This window comes from Heterodontus francisci, chromosome 37 (assembly GCF_036365525.1).
Source record: "Heterodontus francisci isolate sHetFra1 chromosome 37, sHetFra1.hap1, whole genome shotgun sequence".
NCBI classification, from domain to species: domain Eukaryota; kingdom Metazoa; phylum Chordata; class Chondrichthyes; order Heterodontiformes; family Heterodontidae; genus Heterodontus; species Heterodontus francisci.
Window position 1 is genome coordinate 20139924 of NC_090407.1, and position 21835 is coordinate 20161758.

The 21835-nt window shown below is 42.1% G+C and overlaps 1 protein-coding gene across 1 annotated transcript in view; it reads left to right on the plus strand.

Moving 5' to 3' along the window:
* Nucleotides 1-5631: 5631 nt before the first annotated feature.
* LOC137352012 (mucin-3B-like) overlaps nt 5632-21835 on the plus strand; it is a 29603-nt gene continuing 13399 nt past the window's right edge. Inside the window, exons 1-6 of the mRNA XM_068016990.1 lie at nt 5632-13288; nt 14075-16104; nt 16327-17375; nt 18102-19849; nt 20333-20903; nt 21388-21533. Coding sequence (XP_067873091.1) covers nt 5632-13288; nt 14075-16104; nt 16327-17375; nt 18102-19849; nt 20333-20903; nt 21388-21533 — 13201 coding nt within the window. The remainder of the gene's footprint in view (nt 13289-14074; nt 16105-16326; nt 17376-18101; nt 19850-20332; nt 20904-21387; nt 21534-21835) is intronic.

A 21835-nucleotide genomic window follows, 5' to 3' on the forward strand; every position in this document is an offset into this window, starting at 1 on the left:
TCTCTAACAAAGCCCAACTGGTGATAAATTCCAGGGACATGTTGTGTTAATCTACAGAAAGTGAACTCTAACTCTGAGAAGCTGCCCAACATTTGGTCCTTGCATTTTCACATAGAGAGTGTTATTTGTGCCAGGTTGAAGTGAAGTGTTTCTGTTGAACTATGAGTGCTGGACAAGGGGATGCAGTTACAACTAGTTAGAAGACTGATATCAGGAGATTCTTTTTCACACAGAGATTGTTTGATGCTTGGAATAAATTCCAGAGCCAAGTGGGAGAGGTGAAAACCCTGGGTGCATTTAAGGGACAAATGGGAGTGTAGGGTCATTCTGGGTGGATAAACTAACATGGCAGAATGGCTTTCCTCATCTCTAATTATCTTGTAAAAACACTGTGCTTTCATCATAAATTACCCCTACCCATCCAAACATTTGGATAAAAACATTGTTTCAAGTCTCCCCTTTTGAGGAAAGTTCTTCCTATTTGGAGATTGCCCACTGAGGGTTTCTGCTGGGAAAAACCCTCCTTGGCAAGATAATTAGAGGCACTTTCTGGCCAGCTATGGGTCAGTGTCCTTTCCAGTCCTGGAGCAGTGACCAGAGCTTTGGTCACCGGGCAGCCAGGCAGGGCACCATGTGTTCAAACAACTTTGGAAAAGAGTTTGACAAGATAGTGAGACTATTGACTAACCAGCTTTATTATTTAAATTAAAAACAGAAAATGCTGGAAACACTCAGCAAGTTAGGCAGCATCTGTGGAGAGGAAAACAGAGTTAATGTTTCAGGTCGATGACCTTTCACCAGAACTAGTTTAACCCATTCAACTTCCTCCCTGTGATTGGAGTTTCTGTTCTCACTCACTTTTTTCACCTTCCTCCCTATGAAGGATCTTGAATATCTTTCATTTTCATTTCTGAGGAAAGGCCGTTTCTGAAATGTCAACTTGTCCATTTTGTTTATCAAATACTTACTGACCTGTGTGTATTCCAGAATTCCAGCAGTTCTGTTTTGATCAAAATCCTGGAATCCCATGTAATAAAAACAGGATATGATTTATTAACCACAAACCAGTGAACCTGAATTTAAGTAAAGGGTTGTCTATATTTTGTAAAGCCGTTTGCCATTAGGGAGTGTTTGAATTTAATCTCATATTTATGCAAATTTGAATTTTGCGCAGAAAGTTGTGATTATGCAGGTGGGAGCACATGCAATGTATTTATACAATAGCTTGGTTCAGCAAATATCTCTTTATGCAAGATATTTGTTGAGATTTTTTGTAAAGGTAGTTTTAAGATATTATTTCTTACAAAGCAACAATCGGATGATGCCAATAATATCAAATAAGTCAAGATACTGATAGTGGCCTGGTGCTTTGGACTGCTTTATACAGTTACTGCATATAACAGTCCTTTACTTCCCCTCTCTTTCTCTCTCCATCTCTCTCTCTATTTAGAGAGAGTATGTACCTGCCACCCTTCAAAAGGCTGTCAGAGACGCAAAGCAATTTTCTCCTGCTGGTGTCTCCTGACCTGGAGTCGATAAGTTAGCAATCCGCAAACTTCCATCACCAACAATAGCTGCTTTCTAATTGAGCTCAGAATGTTCCTATTTATAGCCCTTAGACTCTGTACCTTAAAGGAACAGATCAGTTTAGCATCTTAGCAGCACCATAATAAGTTGTGTATTACAAGGTATAACATTTTTATCTGTATAAATGAGTGTAACAGTGAGGAATGGCACAAAAGTTTTACTCGTATAATAGAACAACACACTTTGAATATCACAATCTATAATTCATAGTCTTATAGACGAATGTGGTAAGTAGGCCATACTCCCTTAAGGAAGCAGTTGATAAATTCCTGAGAGAAGACGTCTCTGAAGGAAATTAGCGATGGGGTTTGGGTTAAATAAGATTGCCCGGTGATGTATCCTGGTCTCCTTGAGGTTGCTTGTTACCATTAAAGAGTCAAAGAGGAATGTTCCAGAACTCTCCTGAAATTAGCTGCAGTTTTTTTTCTATGTTTGCTTGACTCCTCTAGGAGTTTGTGATGCTCAGTAGGATGGGCACGAGGCACATCATGTTGCTGCTTAGGGGGCTCATTAATGAGCATGATGGTGGTGTTTTTTTGCTCTCCTTTTTGTACATTATATGCTACACATTGTCCCATCAAATGCTCTCTGGTAGGGTAAAACCCTCCCACTACACTGATTTAACATTTTCCCCCATTTTCTCCATTCCGTGACCTCTATGAGTGAAATTTATCATTTAATACCAATTCATGCTGAATTAGGACTGAATTTAGAAGTCTGTGTCCACAAGGAACTAGGCTGAGACTGCCCAACTCATTTCATGCAGGGTGTTTACAGCCACCAGCATACATACCAACAATTGCCGTTTCACACTAATGGCCTGCTTGAGGTTTCCTGATAAAATTCAGTGTAAACATGGACCCCTCTGCACCAGTGGCATCTCCAATCGAGTTTGGCTGCCAATGTTCTGGATGGTCTCTCTGACCTCTGTGCTTGGGACATGGATTGGCAGTTGTCTCTATTATCATAGGTGGGAACTCTTGGATGGCAACTAAATGATGCAAATGGATGGCAATAGAGGGAAGGGGCAAATGGATGGTCGTGAAGTAATAAAGGGTCGGGCACAGAAACTAAAAGTGGCATTTTTGAGATAAAGGAGGAAGTGCCAACATGAACCTGGTGGGAATATACCAGCTTGAACTAGCCGAGTAAAAGAAACATCATTTTCCAGACAACCATATTTCTGAACCACTCCAAAATTCACACTCATTTTCTGCTTTCAACATTTTGACTTTCCCTTCAGGTTATCATATACTTGTCTTTTATTTCACGCCAATACAAGTGAAGGATTATTGCATGTATCAACTGCTTGATGTAGAAAGCCTGTGAAGCTATTTTATTCCACATGTCAGTGCCATTTAAAAATTCTTGATTTTTAAAGTACTCATCCTTGTTTTTAAATCCCTCCATGGCCTCACCCCTCATCTCTATAAGCTCCTCCAGCCCTACAACTCTCCATGATCTCTATGCTCCTCCAGTTCTGGCCTCTTGAGCATCCCCATTTTAATTGCTCCACCATGGGTGGCCATGCCTCCAGCTACCTGAGCCCTAAACTCCAGAGTTCCCTCCATAAACCTCTCCCCCTCTCCATCTCTCTCTCTCTCTCTACTCCTTTAAGGTGCTCCTTAAAACCTACCTGTTTGACTGAGCTTTTGCTTGCCCATCCTAATATCTCTTTACGTGACTCAGAGTGTCAAATTTTGTTTGGTAATTACTCCTGTGAAGCACCTAGCAGCGGACATATGAGGCTTTCACCAAATGAGTCTGGGCTAGTTTGGACAGCAGGTCCCAGATGCAAAGTCTAATGTCTAAGTCACTGCACCAACCAGTCCCCAAGGATGAATGCTAATCTTGAGACCCAGTCCTGGTATTTGTAATTGTAATGCTGATGGTATCTTATTAAAACTAATGGGTTATGATTGGAAAACCAAAGTCTCCATCTTTAAGCAGTAACAAGTAACTGTGCAGTTGGGTTGGGTAGGGTATTGTTGTGGGTATGGTTGTAGACTACCAACATAGAAGTTGTGAGTTTGAATCCCACCCTGGTAAGTTGTAATAACTGAGTTCCATAATGCTGGCAATCTGATGGTTAGTACCAGAATAATCTACCATGTAAAAACCCAATCTAGCTTATACTACCTCTCAGTCCTAGAATACATGGTTGAGTCTTAATGTCCTAAAAACAGTCAGCACCATCTCAGAGTAACGAGGGATGGGCAATAATTGCAGCCTTGCCAGTGTCGTTCACATACTAAAAATACATTAAAAAAACTCAGTGTGGTTCACCAGCTTTCTGACTTTAAATGTTTAGTTTAGTTTAGAGATACAGCACTGAAACAGGCCATTCGGCCCACCGAGTCTGTGCCGACCATCAACAACCCATTTATACTAATCCTACACTAATTCCATATTCCTACCACATCCCCACCTGTTCCTATATTTCCCTACCACCTACCTATACTAGGGGCAATTTATAATGGCCAATTAACCTATCAACCTGCAAGTCTTTGGCATGTGGGAGGAAACCGGAGCACCCGGAGGAAACCCACGCAGACACAGGGAGAACTTGCAAACTCCACACAGGCAGTACCCAGAATTGAACCCGGGTCGCTGGAGCTATGAGGCTGCGGTGCTAACCACTGCGCCACTGTGCCGCCCCTAAATGTTTCGGTGTTACTGTATATGATCCATTTTTCTGTCAGTAACCACAGGAAACCTGATAGAATCATCAAGAACAGCAAATTCAGCATTACCCTTGAGCAAGCTACAAGCTTTTACTGTACCTCTCTCCATCCACTATCTGAAGTGAAACTTTTCAAATGCCTGGGACTCAATTTGGGGTTACAAACAACATCAGTTGTGTCCTGTGAAGATTTTTTGACAAACACTCAGATGGATTGGATTGAGGTGTTTAACCCAACTGATCCTTTACCTCTTCTCGCCCAGACACAAATCTATCTCTATAAACAGAAGGAATAAAATGGGATTCTTCCCAAATATTTCAGTTGGGAATTGCACTCATTAGAATGGCGATCGGCTATGCAGACGAGGAACATCCCAGGTTCCATTGCCGGTTTGCGCTGAGCTGGCTGAATTTGACCAGGTTACTGGCAAGAGGCTTCAGCACCTTGAGCTAGAGATAAAATCAGTGAGAGCTCCTGCTCCTGATCCCTAACCAATGGCTTCTGGAGACTGTATGTCCGTGGTCGTTGGATGAGAATCAGGCTCAAGTGTGATGCTGTCTATGATCAGCAGTCTGCTGACATTCAGGCTAGACTTTCCGCACCACCCACCAACAACCCCCCCCCCCCCCCCACCCCCACTCTCCACCTCACTGATTTTTTGCCAGATCTGCAGTGGGTGCTGAAAAGTGCTGAGGGCTCAGGGATATGCTGCACTCTCCCTCCCCTCATTTCCCAGTGCCTGAGCCTCTGCTTTGCCTATATGTGGGTGGGTACATGTAAAAGTAATATAAATCAGGGAAGTATGTCCTCCAAAACCATTTCCCGATATTTGGATTATTTGAACAAGGATTGTGAAGATTTGGATGACTAACATCATTATCATTCAGACCCATCATGTTCTCACCAGCTTTAAGACTTGTCACATTCTTATTCTTATTTAATTAACATGCAAAGACCATGGCTTGTCTTTTTACATATCACTTGGATCAAATAATAAGACTACATCATAAAAATAACCAGCATCAGTTTATTCTATTCCACAGGAGACAATCCAACAAATACATCTTCAGCAACTTCACTGAAGACAAGTGCTTCACTCATTTCAACATCACAACGATTGCAAACATTTGCAACAACTCAATCATCTCTCATCCCTTTGATGAAGACATCTTCAATGACCTTTCCTTCATCTACAGAGATACTCAGTACATCAGTATTAAGGAAAAGGAGTACACCAATTCCAACATCTTCACCTCGTATCACTTCACCAGACCAGTCAGCTTCCTCCGTATCGTCAGTTCCATCAAAGTCATCTGGTACTGAGACTTCAAATAATGAGTCCACCAAACAGGAAATTACTATGCTGTCTACAGCCTCCCTGCTTTCTTCCCTAAAAGCCTCACAAAAATCCTTTAGTAACCCACCTTCATCTGAAGAATTAAGTACTGCATCAATGCCTCAGTCCTCTCATGGTCCTGGGACCCTAACTTCATCAATCACGGTCTTCAGATCTGTACACCCATTCACCACAACTCAGTCGCACACAAACACACCAACAAAAATATCCTCGGTTCTTGGTCCTGCACCTTATCAAACAAAAGCAAATAATCAAAGTGCCTCTGCTTCTCATAGCTCTATGGGTTCCAGCTCTTCGATGATGTACTGGAAAACTGTGTCACCAAATCACTTGAAGACTTTCATACAAACTCTTTCAGCTTTAGAAGAAACAGAAACTAATAGATTTTCTAAAGTTCCTTCGCAAACTTCACCTTCCCCCATGTTTGTCAGTAAACAGCATTCCATGGGGAACACATCAAAAATCACATCAACTGAGCTCAATAACACAGTAATTCCATCATTCACCACTCAAGAAACACTTAACTCCTCAACATCCCAACATTCACACCCCCAGCAAATCTATATTTCTGATGTTACAGTCTCTTTTACTGACAGAAGCAGCCCACCTCCAATAGATGTGACAGTTACTCCAAAGGAAAGCTCCTTTTCAACCAGACCACCATTTAAAACAAAAATGATCACTCACAATGCTCCTATAACTCAAGAGTCCAAGAGGTTCATTTCTTCAGTGTTTCCTGCATCAGAGTCATCGAATATTCCCATTACTTCCTCTCAAGCCCTTTCAACTTCCAGACATGCATCTTCCACTTCTAAGACCAGTACTTCATCCTCTGTTACATCCAAAAAAATGCCATCTCTCCTTTCTGAGCAAATACAATTGATCAGCTCTTCTGTTCAACTTCCTGACAGCAAAGAATCTTCTAAAGTTTCACAATCCACCTTAGCACACTCAGTAATGGCATCAAAAGATCAAACTACATTTTCATTGATTCAGTCTTCCAACAGCACAGAATTCCCAAATTCCAGCACTGCAGTCTCCTTTACTGAAGGAAAGATGGACTTTCGCACACGCATTGAAACTCCATTTACCCAATCACTATCTTATGAAAAAAACAAGCTCACTCACAGTCTTCCTGTTTCTCAGGAATCCATGAGCTCTCAGACTTCCTTCAGATATTCCCCATTTGACTCAACAAATATAATTGATACTTCTTCACAAATCCTTTCAACTTCCACACCTAAATCTTCCAATCCATGGACCAGTGCCTTTTCCTACTTTACATCAGAGACAACTCCTTCTTCAAAATCAAAGCGAACACAACAATCGACAATACAGTCTGTTTCATCAAGAGTCAGTCATGGAAATTTTGCATCAAATTTACAATTCATCTCAGATATGTCAAATGCCGCACCACACTCAGAGTTGATATCGGAAGGAATAAGTTCTTTGCCAATCACTCACTTTCCTCAGACCTCAGAACTCTTAAGTCCTGATATCGCACACTCTTCTACTGAGAGAAAAACCTCATCACATACAACAAAAATGTCAATGCAGAGCTCTGCTAAATTTCAACCCACATCAGAGGGAAAAAACACAATTTCTCATGCTATCCCTGTATCTCAGGACTCTCAATTATCAACTTCACCTTTGCTATTTTCCACAGATAAACCAAAAACTGTCCCCAGTACTTCCTCGCAAACACTTTCAACCTCCACTTTTGTATCTTCTGTTTTAGAATCAAGTAGCTCATCCCCTGTTACATCTTCTATTTCTGAGTTAACAGAACAATTAGCCATCTCCACCATTTCATCCATTGGTAGTAAAGAACAATTTAGAATGCCAGTTTCAAAGTTTCCCATAACAGCCTCAGATATAACACCACACTTGGCATTAACATCAGAAGGTGTTGAGATGTCATCTTCTTTTAGCACACAAGTCCCAAGCTTCTCAACTATAGGAAGAGTGACTCCATCACTATCAGATATTGCACCAATGGAAATGGAAAGCTCCCCTCTTAATTATCATACAAACAAAAGCACTCAGTCCATCAGCTCTTCCTCAATTTATTCCACAACCGAGTCATCAATTGTCCCTGGTATTTCCTCACAGACTGTTACAGAGACAGCACATGTAATTCCCACTGCCGGAGCTAGTATTTCACCCCATGTTACTTCATTGACATCTTCTATGGGACCATTGACCATGTTCCCTACTTCGTCCATGACCAAAATAAAACCTTCAACAATGTCAATTTCAACTTCTACCTCTGAAAGCTCAATGTCAGCACCACAGTCAGTTTTAATGTCAGATACTCCAACAACCTCACCAACAACCCAATCTTTCCATAATACAGAAATCCCAACTTCAACTTTTACAGTATTGCCTATTAACAAAAGTAGCCCAGCCAGGACACATGTGCCAGTAAAACACACTTCTTTGACTCAATCAATGTCATATGAAACAAGTTACAGTGTTCCTGTATCTCACCAGTCAAAGAGCTCACCCTCTTTCCTCAGATATTTTACATCGGAAACAACAATTATCCCTAATATAACTGCACTTTCAACTTCCATACAGCTACCTTTCACAGCCCAGAGCAGTACATCATACTCTGTTACATCAAAGGCATCATCTTCTACAAATTTTAAATCAAAAAGGCAATCTTCCATCTTCTCTATTTTACCCACATTAAATAAAAAACTCTCAACAGTGCCAATTTCAAATTCCTTCACATCAGACTCAGCACTCACTTCAGAGGAAACAATAATGTGGTCAATTGTTCAGTCTCGACATAGAAAGGATATCACCAGTCCCACTGCTGCAGTCTCTTCTGTTGAGAAAGCCAGTCTACCAGAACCACATATGACAAATCTATCTATGGAAAGCTTCACTTTTAACCAATCACCACCATATCAAGCAAGCATAACCACTCATCGTATGGCAATACCTCATCAAGCCCAGAGTTCGACTTCTCCAATGTATTTCACATCAGAGTCACCAATTATCTCCGACACTTCCACACAAATTCTTTTAACTTCTGTACATGTATCTTCTGTCACATCAGGTGCAGCTTCCTATTTAAGCTCTGAGTCAGTAGAACAATCCCTTTCATCCCCTGCCACCAAAGGACCTTCTACACTATCATTTTTACAACCCACTTCAAAAGAGTCAAACATCAGAACACACTCAGAATTAACATCAGAAGAAGCATTGACATTGTTGATGATTCAAGCTTCTCTTGGCACAGAAGTCCAGAGTTCTACTCCGGGTGTCTCTTCCAGCAGAACAACTATCCCATTCCAGTCACATAGAGCAACTACATCAGTGGAAATCACTCATTCAACCACATCATCATATGAAAAAGCTTCAGCTCCTCATAGTGTTCCATTCTTCGATAAATACCTAAACCTAACTGCCCTTTTGACATATTCTGCATTAGACAAGTCATCAACTACTCCTGAGATTCCTTCACAAAGCTCTTCTGCTAACACGCATCAGCTTCCCACTCCAGAAACCAGCAACTCTGCCTATGTTACAACAGGGACATCCTTTTCCCCAAGTTCTGAAATATCAGGAAAATCCCGAGTACCCATTGTCAGCCGAGAACTTTCTGAAATCTCGACTGCACAGTCTTTCTCGGGTGCATTGAATCTCACAGCACAAACAGTTACAATGTCAATTCCTCAATTTTCTCATAGCAGAAAAATACGAAGTTCTAGTCCTACAGCCTCTTTTACAGAGACAAGAAATCAATCAAATATGAGCATGGAAAGTACTTCTTCAAATCATTTCACACACAAAACCAGTGCACCCACTTACACTGATTCTTTATCTCAAGAGTCCATGACGATTGCTTCCTCTTCAGAATATTCAAGATATGAATCATCTATCTCTGAGACTTCATTCGAAACTCTTTCAACATCTTCACATATATCTTCAAACCCTAAAAACAACACATCTTATTTTACACTCAGTGAGTCTTCATCCCCCATTTCTGTGATAAAACATTCATTCACTGCCAGTGGAGAAGCTTCTACAAACTCAGTTTCACAGTCCACTTCACAAGTATCAACTCTACAACCAACATTAAATTTAGAACAAACATCAAACTCCACACTTCCTCCAACTTCTCATGGGGCAAAAATAACTTCACCTGCTCCAGTCTTTTCAACTGAGAGAATTGGACCACCCAAATCACATGTAACAACTACAAGAGCTGAGAAATCCACTTTCTTATATGAAACAATGTCAGTAAGTCACAAGGTGCCTGTTTCTCAGACAACCAAGAGATCCGCTTCTTCAATATATTCCACATCCAATCCATCATCTCTTGCACAAAATTCATTACAAACCCTTTTATTACCCACTCCGGAATTCAGTCCCTCAACAGATGGCAAACCAGAGACATTCCCTGACCCAGAATCTGGGAAAATAGACCAATCTAAGTCATCCACTGTTCCATCCATTATGAGATCAAAACTTTTCACAAAGCCACTCTCAAATTTCACCACAGAAGTGTCAAACATTCCATCTAAGTTGGCATTAACATCAACTTACAGGACACGACAGTCACCTAACAATACAGAACAGTCACCTAGCATTACAGAACAATTACATAACATTACAGAACAGTTACCTAACAATACAGAACAATTAACTCACATTTCAGAACAATCACCTAACATTACACAACAGACACCTAACACTACAAAACCTAGCAATACAGAAAAGTCAACTAACACTGAAAAACAGTCACACAAAACTACAGAACAATCACCTATTAAAATGGTACAGTCTTCCCACCCCACACATTCACCCAACACAACAGAACAGTCAGCTAACTATACAGAACAGTCACCCAACTCTACAGAACAGAGACCTAACTATACACAACAGTCACTTACAATGAAAGAAAAGTCAGCTAAAAGTACAGAACAACCACTAAACACTGTAGCACAGTCACCTAACAGTACCCAACAGGAGTTATCTAATGTCAGAGAATGGTCACATAACGCTACAGAGCACACACCGAACAGTACAAGACAGTCATCTAACATAAGAGGACAATCTCTCAACACCACAGAACAGTCACCTAACAATGTAGATCAGATACCTAAAACGACAGAACACTCATATAACACAACAGAACAGTCACCTAAAACTACAGTACAGTCAGCCAACCCTACCAAACAGTCACCCAACATGATTGAACAGTCTCCTAACAATGGAGAACTGTTACCTAACACTACAGAACAGTCATCTAACAGTACAGAAGCACCACGAAACACTGCAGGACAGTCACCTAGTGTTACACAACAGTCACCAAACACTACAGAACAGATATTTAATAATGCAGAACAGTCACCAACCAGTACTCAGCAGTTATCCAACACTACAGAACAGTCACCTAATAATACTGAACATTTACCTTATAGTATAGAACAGAACATTAACATTACAGAACATTCACCTAACAGTACACGACAGTCATCTAACATTACAGATCAGTCTCTCAACATTGCTGAACAGTCACTTAATAATACAAGAAAGTCAACTAACACTGCAGGACAGTCACCTGATAATACAGTACAGTCAGACAACCCTACAGAACACTCATTCAACACTATAGAACAGTCACCCAACACTACAGAACTTTCCCTTAACACTACAGAACTGTCATCTAATTATACAGAACATTTACCTCACAGCACAGAAGGGCCACTAAGCACTGAGGCACAGTCACCTAACAGTTCGCAACAATCACATAACACTACAGAGCAGTCACCTAACATTACACACTGGTCATCTAGTGTCAGAGAACAATCACCCAACGCAACGGGACAGTCAACTACCAGTATACAGCAGTCACTTAACATGACTGAACAGTCACCCAACACTACAGAACAGTCACCCAACACTACAGAAGCATTATTTAATACTGCAGGACAGTCACCAACCAGTACAGAACAGATCCTTAACATTACAGAACAGTCACCTAACATTACACAACAATTATTTAACGTCAGCGAGCAATCACCTATCACAACTGAGCAGTCAACTACCAGTACAGAGCAGTCACATAACACTATTGTACAGTCACCTAACACTACTGAACAGTCAACTAACATTACAGAACAGTTACCTACCAGTACAGAACAGTCACTAATGAGTAGAGAACAGTCACCTAACAATGTAGAGCAGTCAACTACCAGCAAAGAGCAGTTACCCAACACTACGGAACAGTCACCTAGCAATACAGAAAAGTCAATTAACACTGATGAACAGTCACTCAGTATTATAGAACAGTCACGTAACCGTACAGAACAGTCACCTAATAATACAGAAAATGTACATCACAGTACAGAAGGGCCACTAAACACTGCTGCACAGTTACATATCAGTACGCAACAATCATCTAACACTACAGAACAGTTACCTACGAATACAGAACAGTCAATTAATAATAAAGAACAGTCAGCTAACAATACAGAACAGAAACCGAACAATACACAACAGTCGCCTACCATTAAAGAACAGTCAACTAACAGTACAGAACAGCCACTAAACACTGCAGCACAGTCACCTAACAGTACACAACAGTTATCTAATGTCAGGGAGTGGTCACCTAACGCAACAGAACAGGCACTGAACAATACACGACAGTCATCTTACATCAGAGAACAGTCACCTAACATGACAGAACAGACATCTAAAACTTTAGAGCACTCACCAAACACAACAGAACAGTCAGTGAAAAATACAGTACAGTCAGCCAACACTGCAGAACAGTCATCTAACAGTACAGAAGCACCACTAAACAATGCAGCACAGCCATCTAATGTTACACAACAGTCACCAAACACTACAGAACAGTCACCCACCATGAGAGTACAGTCACCTAACATTACAGAACAGACATCTAAAACTAAAGAACCCACACTGAAGACAACACAACAGTTAACTAAAACAACAGTACAGTCAGTAAACCCTACAGAACAGACAACCAAAACAACTGAACAGTCATTTAATAACACAGAACTGCCAGTGAACACTACAGAACAGTCACCTAACAGTACAGGGGGGTCATTAAGTACTGTAGCACAGTTGCCTAACAGTATACAACAATCACATAACACGACAGAACTGTTAGTTAACAACCCAGAACAGTCACCAACCAGTACAGAACAGAACTTTAAAACGACAGAACTGCCGACTAACACTACAGAACAGTTGCCTAACACTACAGAAGAGTGGCCTGACACTACAAATCAGTTGCCTAACACGAAGGAAAAGCCACCTAACACTAGAGAAGAGTTGCCGAAGACAACAGAACAGTTGCCTAACACGACAGAGCCGTCCCCTAATACTTCAAATCAGTTTACTAACACTACAAATGTGTTGATTAACATGACAGATCAGTTGCCTAACACTTCAAATCAGTTGCCTAACAGTGCAGAACAGTTGCCAAACACTACAGAACAGTTGCATAACACTTCAAATCAGTTGCCTAACACTACAAATCTGTTGACAAGCGCTACAGATCAGTTGCCGAACACTACAGAGCAGCTGCCTAACAGTGCAGAACAGTTGCCAAACACTACAGAACAGTTGCATAACACTTCAAATCAGTTGCCGAACACTACAAATCTGTTGACAAGCACAACAGAGCAGCTGCCTAACACTACAGAACAGTTGCCTAACACTACAGAACAGTTGCCTAACACGACAGATCAGTTGCCTGCCACGACAGATCAGTTGCCTAACACGACAGAACAGTTCCCTAACACGACAGAACAGTTGCCTAACACGACAGAACAGTTCCCTAACACGACAGAACAGTTCCCTAACACGACAGAACAGTTGCCTAACACTACAGATCACTTGCCTAACACGACAGAACAGTTGCCTAACACTGCAGATCAGTTGCCTAACACGACAGAACAGTTGCCTAACACTACAGAACAGTTGCCTAACACTACAGATCAGTTGCCTAACACGACAGAACAGTTGCCTAACACGACAGAACAGTTGCCTAACACGACAGAACAGTTCCCTAACACGACAGAACAGTTGCCTAACACGACAGAACAGTTCCCTAACACGACAGAACTTTTCCCTAACACGACAGAACTTTTCCCTAACACGACAGAACAGTTGCCTAACACTACAGATCACTTGCCTAACACGACAGAACAGTTGCCTAACACTGCAGATCAGTTGCCTAACACGACAGAACAGTTGCCTAACACGACAGAACCGTTGCCTAACACGACAGAACAGTTGCCTAACACGACAGAACCGTTGCCTAACAATGCAGATCAGTTACCTAACACGACAGAACAGTTGCCTAACACGACAGAACCGTTGCCTAACACTACAGAACAGTTGCCTAACACGACAGAACAGTTGCCTAACACGACAGAACAGTTGCCTAACACTACAGAACCGTTGCCTAACACGACAGAACAGTTGCCTAACACGACAGAACAGTTGCCGAACACTACAGAACCGTTGCCGAACACTACAGAACCGTTGCCTAACACGACAGAACAGTTGCCCAACACGACAGAACAGTTGCCTAACACTGCAGATCAGTTGCCTAACATTACATATCAGTTGCCTAACACTCGAGATCAGTTGCCTAACATGACAGAACCGTTGCCTGATACTACAGAACGGTTGCCTAACACTACAGAACGGTTGCCTAACACTACAGAACGGTTGCCTAACACGACAGAACAGTTCCCGAACACTACAGAACAGTTCCCGAACACTACAGAGCCGTTCCCTAACACTACAGAACACTTGCCGAACACGACAGATCAGTTCCCTAACATTACACAACATTCACTTCACACAACAGAACAGTTGCCGAAAACTACAGAACAGTTGCCTCACACTACAAATCAGTTGCCGACCACTACAGAAGATTCAACTCACATTACAGAACAGATGCCTAACTCAACAAATCAGTTGACTAACACCACAGAGCAGCCGCCGAACAGTGCAGAACAGTTGCCTAACACAACAGAACAGTTGCGTAACACTTCAAATCAGTTGCCTAATACGACAAATGTGTTGACTAACACTACAGATCAGTTGCCTAACACCACACAACATTCCCCTCACACCACAGAACAGTTGCCTACCATTAGAGAACATTTGCCAAACACTACAAATCTGTTGCCGAACACGACAGCACAGTTGTGGAACACTGCAGATCAGTTACTTAACACTATAGATCAGTTCCCTAACGTTACAGATCAGTTCCCTAACATTACAGATCAGTTGAGTAACACTACAGATCAGTTCCCTAACACTACACAACATTCACTTCACACTACAGAACAGTTGCCGAAAACTACAGAACTGTTGCCTAACACAACAGATCAGTTGCCTAACACTGCAGAACATTTGCCGAAAACTACAGAACAGTTGCCTAACACTACAGAACAGTTGCCTCACACTACAGAACAGTTGCCTCACACTACAATTCAGTTGCCTAACACCACAGAACAGTTGCCCAACACCACAGAACAGTTGCCTAACACTACAGAACAGTTGCCTAACACTACAGAACAGTTGCCTCACACTACAATTCAGTTGCCTAACACCACAGAACAGTTGCATAACACTACAGAACAGTTGCCTAACACTACAATTCAGTTGCCTAACACGACAGAAAAGTTGCCTAAAACTACAGATCAGTTGCCTAACACCACAGAACAGTTGCCTAACACTACAGAACAGTTGCCTCACACTACAATTCAGTTGTCTAACATCACAGAACAGTTGCCGAACACTACAGAACAGTTGCCTAACACTACAATTCAGTTGCCTAACACGACAATTCAGTTGCCTAACAGTACAGAACAGTTGCCTAAAACTACAGATCAGTTGCCTAACACTACAGAACAATTGCCTAACACTGCAGAACAGTTGCCTAACACTACAATTCAGTTGCCAAACACTACAGAACAGTTCCCTAACTCTGCAGCACAGTTGCCGACCACGACAGAAGATTCAACTCACATTACAGAAAAGTTGCCTAACACAACAAAGCAGTTGACTAACACCACAAAGCAGCCGCCTATCAGTGCAGAACAGTTGCCTAACACTACAGAACAGTTGCGTAACACTTCAAATCAGTTGCCTAATACTACATATGTGTTGACTAACACTACAGATCAGTTGCCTAACACTACGGAACGTTCACCTCACACTACAGAACAGTTGCCTAACTCTACAAATCAGTTGCCTAACACAACACAACATTCCCCTCACACCACAGAACAGTTGCCTACCACCACAAAACAGTTGCCTACCATTACAGAACATTTGCCAAACACTACAAATCTGTTGCCGAACACTACAGCACAGTTGTGGAACACTGCAGATCAGTTACTTAACACGACAGATCAGTTGCCTAGCACGACAGATCAGTTCCCGAACAATATAGATCAGTTCCCAAACGTTACAGAACAGTTCCCTAACACTACTGATCAGTTCCCTAACACTACAAATCAGTTCCCTAATATTACAGATCAATTGCCTAACACTACACATCAGTTGCCTCACTCGACAGAACATTCACCTCACACTACAGAACAGTTGCCTAACACTACAGATCAGTTGCCTAACACTACAGAACAGTTGCCGAACACTACAGATCAGTTGCCTAACACTACAGAACAGTTGCCTAACACTACAGAACAGTTGCCTAACACTACAGATCAGTTGCCTAACACTACAGATCAGTTCCCTAACGTTACAGGTCAGTTGCCGAACACGACAGATCAGTTTCCTAACACTATACCTCAGTTTCCTAACGTTACAGAACAGTTCCCGAACACTACAGATCAGTCCCCTAATGTTACAGAACAGTTCCCGAACACTACAGATCAGTTGAGTAACACTACAGATCAGTTGCCTAACACGACAGAACAGTTGCCTAACACGACAGAACAGTTCCCGAACAATATAGATCAGTTCCCAAATGTTACAGAACAGTTCCCTAACACTACTGATCAGTTCCCTAACACTACACAACATTCACTTCACACTACAGAACAGTTCCCTACCACTACAGAACTGTTGCGTAACACAACAGATCAGTTGCCTAACACTGCAGAACATTTGCCGAAAACTACAGAACAGTTGCCTAACACTACAGATCAGTTGCCTAACACTACAGAACAGTTGCCTCACACTGCAATTCAGTTGCCTAATACCACAGAACAGTTCCCTAACTATGCAGCACAGTTGCCTACCACGACAGAAGATTCAACTCACATTACAGAACAGTTGCCTAACACAACAAATCAGTTGACTAACACCACAGAGCAGCCGCCTATCAGTGCAGAACAGTTGACTAACACTACAGAACAGTTGCCTAACACTACAAATCAGTTGCCTAACACTACAGAACAATTGCCTAACACTGCAGAACAGTTGCCTAACACTACAGTAAAGTTGCGTAATACTTCAAATCAGTTGCCTAATACTACAAATGTGTTGACTAACACTACAGAACAGTTGCCTAACACTACAGATCAGTTGCCTAACACTACAGAACAGTTGCCTAACACTACAAATCAGTTGCCTGACACTACGGAACAGATGCCTAACACTACACATCAGCTGCCTAACACTACACATCAGTTGCCTCACTCGACAGAACATTCACCTCACACTACAGAACAGTTGCCTAACACTACAGATCAGTTGCCTAACACTACAGAACAGTTGCCGAACACTACAGATCAGTTGCCTAACACTACAGAACAGTTGCCTAACACTACAGAACAGTTGCCTAACACTACAGATCAGTTGCCTAACACTACAGATCAGTTCCCTAACGTTACAGGTCAGTTGCCGAACACGACAGATCAGTTTCCTAACACTATACCTCAGTTCCCTAACGTTACAGAACAGTTCCCGAACACTACAGATCAGTCCCCTAACGTTACAGAACAGTTCCCGAACACTACAGATCAGTTGAGTAACACTACAGATCAGTTGCCTAACACGACAGAACAGTTGCCTAACACGACAGAACAGTTGCCTAACACGACAGAACAGTTGCCTAACACTTCAGAACAGCCACCAAACACTACAGATCAGTTGCCTAACACGTCAATTCAGTTGCCTAACACTAAAAATGTGTTGCCTAACACTACAGATCAGTTGCCTGACAGAACAGAACAGTTGCCTCACACTACAGAACAGTTGCCTAACACTCCAGATCAGTTGCCTAACACTACAGAACAGTTGCCTCACACTACAGATCAGTTGCCTCACACTACAGATCAGTTGCCTAACACTACAGAACAGTTGCCTAACACTACAGAACAGTTGCTTAACACGACAGAACAGTTGCCTAACACTACAAATCAGTTGCCTAACACGACAAATCAGTTGCCTAACACTACAGATCAGTTGCCTAACACTACAGAACAGTTGCTTAACAGGACAGAACAATTGCCTAACACTACAATTCAGTTGCCTAATACTACAGAACAGTTCCCTAACTCTGCAGCACAGTTGCCTACCGCTACAGAAGATTCAACTCACATTACAGAACAGTTGCATAACACAACAAATCAGATGACTAACACCACAGAGCAGCCGCCTATCAGTGCAGAACAGTTGCCTAACACTACAATTCAGTTGCCTAACACTACAGAACAATTGCCTAACACTGCAGAACAGTTGCCTAACACTGCAGAACAGTTCCCTAACTCTGCAGCACAGTTGACTACCACTACAGAAGATTCAACTCACATTACAGAACAGTTGCCTAACACAACAAATCAGTTGACTAACACCACAGAGCAGCCGCCTAACAGTGCAGAACAGTTGCCTAACACTACAGAACAGTTGCGTAACACTACAGAACAGTTGCCTAACACGACAGATCAGTTGCCTAACACGACAGATCAGTTGCCTAACATGACAGAACAGTTGCCTTACAGTACTGATCAGTTGCCTAACACTACAGATCAGTTGGCTAACACTACAGATCAGTTGCCTAACACTGCAGAACAGTTGCCTCACACTACAGAACAGTTGCCTAACACTACAGATCAGTTGCCAAACACTACAGAACAGTTGCCTAACACTACAAATCAGTTGCCGAACACTACAAATCAGTTGCCTAATACTACAAATGTGTTGACTAACACTACAGAACAGTTGCCTAACACTACAGATCAGTTGCCTAACATTACAGAACAGTTGCGTAACACTACAGAACAGTTGCCTAACACTACAATTCAGTTGCCTAACACTAGAGATCAGTTCCCTAACACTACAAATCAGTTCCCTAATATCACCGATCAATTGTCTAACACTACACATCAGTTGCCTGACTCCAGAGAACATTCACCTCACACTACAGAACAGTTGCCTAACACTGCAGATCAGTGGCCTAACACTACAGAACAGTTGCGTAACACTTCAAATCAGTTGCCTAATACTACAAATGTGTTGACTAACACTACAGAACAGTTGCCTAACAGTACTGATCAGTTGCCTAACACTACAGATCAGTTGCCTAACACTACAGAACAGTTGCCGAACACTGCAGTTCAGTTGCCGAACACTACAAATCAGTTGCCTGAAACTACCGAACAGTTGCCTCACACTACAGATCAGTTGCCTAACACTACAGAACAGTTGCCTAACACTACAAATCAGTTGCCTGACACTACCGAACAGTTGCCTAACACTACAGATCAGTTGCCTAACACTACAGAACAGTTGCCTAACACTACACATCAGCTGCCTAACACTACACATCAGCTGCCTAACACTAGGGATCAGTTCCCTAACACGACAAATCAGTTCCCTAATATTACAGATCAATTGCCTAACACTACAGAACAGTTGCCTAACACTACAGATCAGTTCCCTAACGTTACAGGTCAGTTGCCGAACACGACAGATCAGTTGCCTAACACTATACCTCAGTTCCCTAACGTTACAGAACAGTTCCCGAACACTACAGATCAGTTCCCTAACGTTACAGGTCCGTTGCCGAACACGACAGATCAGTTTCCTAACACTATACCTCAGTTCCCGAACACTACAGATCAGTTGAGTAACACAACAGAACAGTTGCCTGACTCTTCAGAACAGCCACCAAACACTACAGAACAGTTGCCTAACACGACAGAACAGTCCGCTAACACGTCAATTCAGTTGCCTAACACTAAAAGTGTGTTGCCTAGCACTACAGATCAGTTGCCTGACATAACAGAACAGTTTTCTAACACTACAGAACAGTTGCCTAACACTGCAGATCAGTTGCCTAACACTACAGAACAGTTGCCTAACACTACAGAACAGTTGCCTAACACTACAGAACAGTTGTCTCACACTACAGAACAGTTGCCTAACACTACAGAACAGTTGCCTAACACTACAAATCAGTTGCCTAACACTACAGAACATTCACCTCACACCACAGAACAGTTGCCTAACACTCCAGATCAGTTGCCTAACACTACAGAACAGTTGCCTAACACTACAGAACAGTTGCCTCACACTACAGAACAGTTGCCTAACACTACATATCAGTTCCCTAATATTACAGAACAGTTGCCTAACACTACAGAACAGTTGCCTAACACTACAGAACAGTTGCCTAACACTGCAGAACAGTTGCCTAACACTACAGATCAGTTGCCTAACACTACAGAACAGTTGCCTAACACTACAGAACAGTTGCCTAACACTACAGATCAGTTGCCTAACACTACAGATCAGTTCCCTAACGTTACAGGTCAGTTGCCGAACACGACAGATCAGTTTCCTAACACTATACCTCAGTTCCCTAACGTTACAGAACAGTTCCCGAACACTACAGATCAGTCCCCTAACGTTACAGAACAGTTCCCGAACACTACAGATCAGTTGAGTAACACTACAGATCAGTTGCCTAACACTACAGATCAGTTGCCTAACACGACAGAACAGTTGCCTAACACGACAGAACAGTTGCCTAACACGACAGAACAGTTGCCTAACACTTCAGAACAGCCACCAAACACTACAGAACAGTTGCCTAACACGTCAATTCAGTTGCCTAACACTAAAAATGTGTTGCCTAACACTACAGATCAGTTGCCTGACATAACAGAACAGTTGTCTATCACAACAGAACAGTTGCCTAACACGACAGATCAGTTCCCTAACACTAAGGATCAGCTGCCTAACACTACAGATCAGTTGCCTAACACGACAGAACAGTTGTCTAACACTACAGAACAGTTGCCTCACACTACAGAACAGTTGCCTAACACTACAGATCAGTTGCCTAACACTACAGAACAGTTGCCTCACACTACAGATCAGTTGCCTAACACTACAGAACAGTTGCCTAACACTACAGATCAGTTGCCTAACACTACAGAACAGTTGCTTAACACGACAGAACAGTTGCCTAACACTACAAATCAGTTGCCTAACACTACAGATCAGTTGCCTAACACTACAGATCAGTTGCCTAACACTACAGAACAGTTGCTTAACAGGACAGAACAATTGCCTAACACTACAATTCAGTTGCCTAATACTACAGAACAGTTCCCTAACTCTGCAGCACAGTTGCCTACCGCTACAGAAGATTCAACTCACACTACAGAACAGTTGCCTAACACTGCAGATCAGTTGCCTAACACTACAGAACAGTTGCCTAACACTACAGAACAGTTGTCTCACACTACAGAACAGTTGCCTAACACTACTGAACAGTTGCCTAACACTACTGAACAGTTGCCTAACACTACAGAACATTCACCTCACACCACAGAACAGTTGCCTAACACTCCAGATCAGTTGCCTAACACTACAGAACAGTTGCCTAACACTACAGAACAGTTGTCTCACACTACAGAACAGTTGCCTAACACTACAAATCAGTTCCCTAATATTACAGAACAGTTGCCTAACACTACAGAACAGTTGCCTAACACTACAGAACAGTTGCCTAACACTGCAGAACAGTTGCCTAACACTACAGATCAGTTGCCTAACACTACAGAACAGTTGCCTAACACTACAGATCAGTTGCCTAACACTACAGATCAGTTGCCTAACACTACAGATCAGTTGCCTAACACTACAGATCAGTTCCCTAACGTTACAGGTCAGTTGCCGAACACGACAGATCAGTTTCCTAACACTATACCTCAGTTCCCTA